The sequence below is a fragment of the Priapulus caudatus genome, unplaced genomic scaffold (genome assembly GCF_000485595.1).
Source record: "Priapulus caudatus unplaced genomic scaffold, Priapulus_caudatus-5.0.1 Scaffold340, whole genome shotgun sequence".
In the NCBI taxonomy this organism is placed as follows: Eukaryota; Metazoa; Priapulida; class Priapulimorpha; order Priapulimorphida; family Priapulidae; genus Priapulus; species Priapulus caudatus.
Genome location: NW_014577401.1, coordinates 115,433 through 123,500, shown reverse-complemented (window position 1 = coordinate 123,500; position 8,068 = coordinate 115,433). Strand labels below are relative to the sequence as shown.

General features: G+C 40.9%; 1 protein-coding gene across 1 annotated transcript; it reads right to left on the bottom strand.

Annotated features, from left to right (window-relative positions):
- Positions 1–1,599: 1,599 nt before the first annotated feature.
- LOC106809268 lies at positions 1,600–8,062 on the bottom strand. The gene is made up of 9 exons (XM_014812279.1): positions 7,985–8,062; positions 5,133–5,276; positions 4,056–4,086; positions 3,558–3,662; positions 3,011–3,186; positions 2,676–2,899; positions 2,473–2,593; positions 1,945–2,096; positions 1,600–1,688 (listed from the first exon to the last, which is right to left on the bottom strand). The coding sequence occupies exons 1-6, from the start codon at positions 8,005–8,007 to the stop codon at positions 2,701–2,703; spliced, it is 678 nt and encodes a 225-aa protein (XP_014667765.1). The 5' UTR covers positions 8,008–8,062; the 3' UTR covers positions 1,600–1,688; positions 1,945–2,096; positions 2,473–2,593; positions 2,676–2,700.
- Between the last annotated feature and the right edge of the window lie 6 nt (positions 8,063–8,068).

Here is an 8,068-nt window from a genome sequence, read left to right as displayed (position 1 = left end):
TGCGGATTTGGCGATCTTAAAATTTGGTGCGGGTTTCCGATGAATGCCGAAGTTTCTTCGGTCACATAACTTTTTAGAAAATTGCCTTAAAAACTCACTTTACCATCGAAAAACCGCGTTCTAACGTAGCGGAATGTATTCGGGACATCCAGAATGGGCCCCAGCTCGATTCGCGTGAGAATACGTGGCACGGTTTCGGAGGAGATACGGAAAACGACACTTCGGCTCTTTCTACTATTATATAGTAGATATGTTCTTTCCTCAGTCTGGATACAGTTGCATTACTTCTGCATCTATGCTTACATTGCTATATATTAATACATATAGCAAGACAACATTATATAGTTCTTACACCTATATGCATGTTTCACTCGTTATACTTTATTCCTTACAATATTTCTGCATTTTACATTCGTTACATATTCCACACATGCTTCTGTTCATACAATCATTAACTTGCATTTCTTAACATTTCTATATCTTTAACATACATCACATTATATAGCGATATATTTATATTCTATATTCATATTTATATCAACATCATTCCTTCACTCCCGATATACTTCCATTATTATTACACACATGGTTACGTCATCAACATATATACTCATACACCTTATATAGTGACTACATGTCTTTCCATGTATCCCTTATTTACACTGTACTGTTGTCGCCAATCAAATTTGCGTACATCATTCTTTGCTGCCCGTACATTTCGCGATACATAAACTCGTCAAGGACCGCTGGTAACATAGTCTTCGCGACGCCTTTCATGCGCTTTATCCTCGCCTTCGCCGTACTCCATAAACCTTCAATGGTGTTGGTACAAACACCTTCTGAAATGAACTCTTTCTTGTGGCATACGGTTTTGTGACTATACCCCATTTCGCCTAAACACTTATAACTTGCAAACTCGTGAGAGTAAATCGTACTGCCGACTTTCACGTGCCTTTCTATGAGCGGAATCAACGTCGTACGTTTCCTATCCTTCACAATGTACACGACGCATTTCTTTGTGTGTCGCTCCACGATTCCGAAAACCCTTTGGTCTGCTGCGGGAGCCTTGCCGCAATGGTATTTCCTTTTCTTGTGAAATAAACTTTCGTCTATTTCGATCACCAGGATCAGGTTTTCTCCGTTGGGTAGCAAACTGTCAGTGAAAACGACTGGATCTCGCTGGAGCTCGGCGGATATGATACTGCTGGAAGGTCATGGCATGCAAGCTTTGCATTATGACTGGCTCAATCTTGTTTGCCAGGGCCTCAGCGTTCTGCAGAACAGACCAATAGACAGTATAAGTTAATAGTATTTGGGTTATTTATTTAGTATAAATCATGTATAATGTCGGTAACATGAAGTTAAGAACTAGAATATATTCCGACTTGTTGAAGTGACAGACACATGTAATAGTATGCACGAACAATTAATATACCAACACACATCGCGTCAACTTCTTTGCTTCTTTTAAAGGTTTAGAAAAACAGGTCTTTCATGGCCTATTAATACAATTATATATTACAACCAAACTTCACTACGGGAAATTATTATCGAAGTATGCTATGAGTCAGAAGTGCCTTACTTTTTCTAGCTCTACCATCAAGGTCAAGACACCACAGCTATGAATGCTGGGAAGTGACACTGCGGTCCATCCATCCAGCTGTTCTGGGCGAGCCATCATGCAATGCCTATAACATTATCCACTATTAGCCATTTTAAACTTTTGTAGGACAGCCTTTAGCGAGATATCGATTAAATTGTTCTTCTCTTCAACCTCACACTTTAGAATCTCAATATGAAAAGCGGGGTTTCCACATTTTGATAAACTGATATCCAGGAAACAAGTATTTCGTATGTGTCAACTAATAGAATACTAATGTCAAAACCGGCTTATTTCACATCTCTCTTCGTATTTACGCCGCTGTTTATCAGGAATCTACTTACTGCCAGTCTGCTAGGAACTCTTGCCCACGATTGTCATGCCCCAATGAGTCCAGGACTCCCAATGTGCGGGCATCCACATCGGCAACGAGAAGGGCCCAGTGGCCTGGAGAGTGCACGGGCATCAGGATGTACTGGTAGCTTGCAAAGCAAACCTATGGAAGAGAATAAGAACACATAAGCTGATAAGAGCTTGCATTACAATAAATGAAGTAATTTGCACAATGTGAATGCTTGGTCATGGCTACTAATGAGGGACAAATACATGGATTATTATGCCCTAGGCTGTAGCATGGTAACAGAAAGACACTTGTATGATAAGCAATTTTAAGGAATTGTTTTACTGTATCTTTTCTTTTGCTTGCTTTGAATATTGACAAGGTCTCACCAGAACTTGGAATGAACGATTGTCCATGATACTTCTTGTTTAACTCGGTTAAATAAAATTGCCATTGGATTAATAAAAGGTGGTAGATATAAATTGGTGCTATTGTGGGATTTTACGAGAACCAAAATGACAATATAGTCTACCTTTTAAAAAAAGCCATCCCTTTACTGCTGTCCGCCATTTCAGGGCCAAGAAACAGGGTAGCAGGTATAAGACTTTGGTCTGTTGCTCCTGCTTGAGGACTTCCATGTAGGCATGTATGACCTATGGCAAAAAGTGGCAATTATTAAATATCCAGTTGCATTATCATTCCACATATTCTTAGCGATAAAAAGCGTGCACTTACATTGTCAGTCAGCCAGCCGTGGCCTTCAAGCGACCGGAAGTCCTGTGGGTTCAGCGTGATGCTTCCTATACGTACACTGTTCGACGACTGGTCCTGCCATGGGGACAGCCGTCGATACTGGCGAACGGTGAGGCTTTAGTTGCCCATATGGTACCCGTGTCTTCAGGGTGTACCCCTCTAGAGTAACAAGTGTCACTCTTTGGGTACCATCAATATCACTGATTCTAAGAAAAACATGAAATTTGAGAATTGAGAATTAGAATTGTGCATTAGTGTTATATTAGTTATTATGCGCATTGTAGTTATTATTATGTATAAATGTTTACGATCCTTACTCGAAGTGACCACTCCAACTCGCCTCCATCTTTCCACCTTTTCGCCCCTGCTTTCTCATGTTCTTTCTCAACACGTGGTCTCCTTTCTTGAAAAAGAAGTATTTCACGCCCTTTGCCTTCCTGGCCGCATATGTCTGCTTCTGACTGTCGCGTGCTTTTGTGCTGTTGCTCTCCACCTTTAAGACATTAAGCACACTTTTCATATAACAGATAAGTCGACATAAATTATACATCACTTGCAACAACAAAATGTATGGCCTTCAAACATTTCATAAAAATAATTTGTTTGATAGAAAAACTTTACCGCGTAACAATAACTGAACCTGTTAGCTACGACTGGTTTTCCAATTAGCCGATCAGTGCTACGTTGGCACTATCTGCATACCCGATACAGCTAGCCCACTTCTATTTTCCATCAGGTAAAAGGTCATTTCCATGCGCTGGCGAATAGGACTCTTGCTTGATTAAAACGCGCTAAAAATAGTCCATTACATATCGCATCAACTTCTTTGCTTTACCTATCTTTATACAACCAATTCTATTTAACCTTTTTTTTAATTAGCTCCATATTGTACTCCCTGTTAGCCACAGCAGTTGAAATATCTTCTTCAGATGGCACAGAGACATTCGGATTCTCCTCAGCGGCATCCACCTGATCAATTAGCACATGAGCAGAACAAACGTCAGCAGAGTATATGCCAGAGTTTTCTAAACTGGCTGGATGGATGAATTTCTGGATGCATATATACAAGTATATTTAATTTAGGAAAGAAAAAACAAGTTTTGGGAATGTTTTGGCTTTACCAATTAACTTTGGGCAAAAGTGAGTGGAGTGGGTAATGAAACACTGATGGCAAAGTTATTGGTTTGTTGACTGAACATGCATTCATGAGAGCAATAGATGGTATGATAAATGGATAGATGGTTAAATTCTAAATGTAAGCAAGATGAGAAAGACTGTCGCATTTCCGTGGTATCTAAAATATGCAATAGCTAATTCAATACATCGCACCAGTGTACACACTTTTGTTACGCTGTGCATTACCTCCATGGGGGTTCTTGGGTGCCGTCCAAACCTTAAAAAAAGGGGGAGAACTTGGTTGAGGCTTGGACCTGAGATCTCAATGAGAAGGCCAAGTCATCTAAGAATACGTCCCAGTCGTCCTGCTTCTCACCGACTAGCTTTGCCAGACGAACCTTCATAGACTGGTTGATCCTCTCATACAACCCATTGCACTGAGGGTGGTATGCACTGCATGGTCACAGAACGAGCGATGTTCAAGGTGCATGCAAAGATGCAGATAAATACACAAATATCAAAGTTATTTACTCCTCGTTTATCTAAGCTGGAAAGACTTTCCACAATTAAACAAAAATGTAACATACTCGAATAATGTAACATACTTTTATAACATGGACATGTTAAATATCATGAAAGGTGTGACAGTAGAATCAAGGCTGTTGAAAGATTTAAGATAGCAAGCAGTAGAAAGGTAAATATGTGCATCTTACTAACAAACTCCCTTCCTTGGTCCGACAAAAGACGTTTAGAAGCACCCCGTTATCTGCAAAATAGTGGGAGGTGAGGAAAACGGTGATACAGTGTAGGCTATGGGGGCGGGAAACGGTGTGCAAGGGGGGTCTTTGATTTTTTCTGTCTGATCTTTGGTCAGACGATCCATTTTACAAATTTGCTTAAAATTATATACATTTAAGTCTCAATATTACACAAATATATAAGTTTGATGTCTCGGATATAAAGGAAAAGTACTGCATTTTAAAAATTAGGGGCTCAAAATTATGTTATCTGAATAAAAGGACTAACCCTTTTATTTAATCAACAAAATTTAGACACCAATTAATATAATTTTGTACTTTCTCAACATTTCCGACACCTAAAACAGATATTTGTGTAAAATGGATATTGATCTAATCATTTCAAGTAAATTTGAAAAATGGACCATAAAGATCAGTAACAGCAGATTTAACTGTTCTACGAACTAAATTTAGAAAGCTTGACTGGCGGTGCCATTTCACTTTCACCTACCGCGGTCGGGCCAAAATAATAACAATAGTTGCCTCTGAATTCAAGGCAATCAATTCAAGAATAAAGTAGTCTCACCTGGACACGAAGGTCTTGATGCATCTTGCAACTGCATGAATTCGATGTTTTGTCCAGTAGTGGAAAAAAGTCGTACAAACTTGGTGAAGTAGTCTGTGAAGGTGAGAATGTATTTTTTGCCGTCCTGGGTGACTGGTAGAGGACCTAGGTAATAAAGTGTGAGCGTATATCGGGCAATTGCGCGCATAATGGGCAAATCTATGGCATTGGCCGTATTACACCTCTGCTGAAAACTATGTGCCACTGTACAGCTACATATGTACCACTGTGTCACAGTGTACCAACAAGTGTTCAACAAGTGCCGCAGTGTGACAGGGCTCATCTGGTGTCTGGTGTTCTGCTGATAAATTCATAAAATAAACGTCTTATACGTAAGTCTTCTTTATTCTTGTTTGACTTTCGTAGCCAATTCGAACAAATATATAAGCTACACTTTTGCACCCACCTAATCTCTATGGGCTAATTCTAATAACAAGAACAATAATAACAATTCAAATACAAGTTAATGAATGACATTGACGTTGACATAAAAGATTTCAACATATGAGCATGGATCTCCAAATTTAATTAGAGGGGGTGAAGGGGGTCCTTCTCTCCCACCTCCCTCCCCACTGTGTCCCTCCTGCCTCTCACCTCCCTCCCCCTGCCTCCCACTTCACTCCCTTGCCTCTCACTTCCACTCCCTTACCTCCCATCTCCCTCCCCCTGCCTTCGACCTCCCTCCCCCTGCCTCCCACCTCTCATCCCCTTGCACACCATCTCGCACGACCTAATTATACCCCATTTCCCGCTCGCATATACACTGTATCACCGTTTCCCTGTCCCCGTCTCAATTTACTATACTCTCTCTCTCTCTTTATCTTAGACTTTCTCTCTCTCTTAATTATATAAATATATAATTATACTGCTTGTAAGGCTGGTGAGGTAAATGGAATGAACGGTTACAAATACATCGCAATAATATGCTGTTAATATGCTAGGACTCTATATGCTTTACATTGCACGGTCGTTCAATTGTCAGACATTGCGCGACGACATACCCCACCAGGAAAATCAGGACACAGAAATAATGCATACGGAAGAATACCCAATACTTCATCATTCACTAACCACATACTTCAGCACACGCAAAATGGTCGGTAAAAGGATAGAGAGTATGGCGAGATTGAGAACTATGTAGCGTAACAGATCGGCTTTGCTCTCCCAACCATGCTCTCTATCCTTGAGCCAAATGGTCCGTCAAGGCAGACATTAACATGAATTACAACAAATGAACACCATTTCTCAGCTTTGTGCAATATGGACTCAATGAACAGACAGCTATAATGAAATGTTACATATATACCACTCACAGTAACGTTATGATGCTGCTCATGCTGTGTGCAGATAGGCTAGTTCCCATTTCAGTTTGTCGTTCCAGTTGGCTTTCTAGACTAGTACCCGTTCGCCACCTTCACTCCGGCAAGTATCCTTCGCTACACTGTTACAAGTTAGTTAGTGTAGCGTGTGGAACTGTCGACCGGGTACGAGTTCTAGGTTATAGCCGGCCGAGCCGTCTGCCCAGAAAAGTGCTTACGCGAAAATGCTATGCCATATACCTCGTTGTACCATCTATCGCACGCCATATGTACTACACTGATGTGGGGGCCTCAACTAGTCGCTGGCGAGAAAAATTTCAACTTCGTTTTTTACAGCAAACCAAGCGCACCGAGTAGCGAACCAAGAATTACGACCATTTCTAGGAAATCTCTAGCTACGTGGGTAGTCAAACCCATCGTGCATTCGCCAGAACTGCTCAATTCAGCGATTGCCCAAGAATATTCTATATAGTGGACCCATTGAAATTGCTATTCAATGAGTGCAGCGTTGTGTTAGTGCCGCTACGCAGCATTTTTTGCGCTTCGCGCGACATCCGGGCTGCCGATTGTCTAGGCCTATATTTGCCGCGAGATGGCGCGTGCAAGTGTAATCAATAATCAAAGATGGCATCGCCCTTCTTGAGATCTATACCCTAACTAGCTCCCTGGGGAGTTGCTGAAATCCTACAGGCTAAAATCCAAGTAAGTATATTCAGGCAGGCGATAATTTTGCTCAGAGCTCTGTGAGATCATAGAAGAAAGAAGAGAGAAGATGGAAGATAGGAGAAAGAAGATAGACGATAGACGAGCGACGACAGAAGAAAGAGAGAAGATAGAAGAGAGAATTAAGAAAGAAGAACGAAGAGAGAAGGCAGAAGATAGAAGAAAAGAGAGCGAAGACAGGAGATAGAAGAAAGAAGAGAGACGACAGGAGATAGAAGAGAGAAGAGAGAGACGGCAGACGGACGAAGAGAGGACAGAAGGGAGAAAGCAGAAGAGAGAGGACAGAAGGGAGAAAGCAGAAGAGAGAGGACAGAAGGGAGAAAGCAGAAGAGATAAGAAAGAAGCGCGAAGATAGAGGAGAGAAGCCCGGAGAAAGAAGAGCGAAGAGAAGACAGAAGATAGAAGAAAGAAAAGAGAAGACTGAAGATAGAAGAAAGAAAAGAGAAGACAGAAGATAGAAGAAAAGAGGGCCCAAGGATAGAGAACATGGGTCCCAATAAAACCAATGTGCCTAACCCTAACCCTAACCATAACCCTAACCTATTATATTGATATAATATTATATTTATATTGATGTAAATGACATTGGTTTTATTGGGACCCATGTGCTCTATCCTTGAACCGAAAAGAGAGCGAAGACAGGAGATAGAAGAAAGAAGAGAGACGACAGGAAGATAGAGAGAAACCCGGAGAAAGAAGAGCAAAGAGTTGTACGTTATATATCTCGTGTTCTTGAGACATTAGGAATACAGATACCAAAGACTGTCTTACTTGTTACATAATATATTGTTCATATAAACTTGAATCACACAGACGCAGTTCCAACAGCGTGTACACTGTGGTACACTCTAGAGT

Coding starts and splice junctions, on each gene's coding strand:
- LOC106809268 (XM_014812279.1), bottom strand. CDS start 8,007: ATGAACAATATATTATGTAACAA. Junction 4,087..5,132: donor ATCAAGACCTTCGTGTCCAG/GTGAGACTACTT, acceptor CCTTTTTTTAAG/GTTTGGACGGCACCCAAGAA. Junction 3,663..4,055: donor ACCCAAGAACCCCCATGGAG/GTAATGCACAGC, acceptor CTAATTGATCAG/GTGGATGCCGCTGAGGAGAA.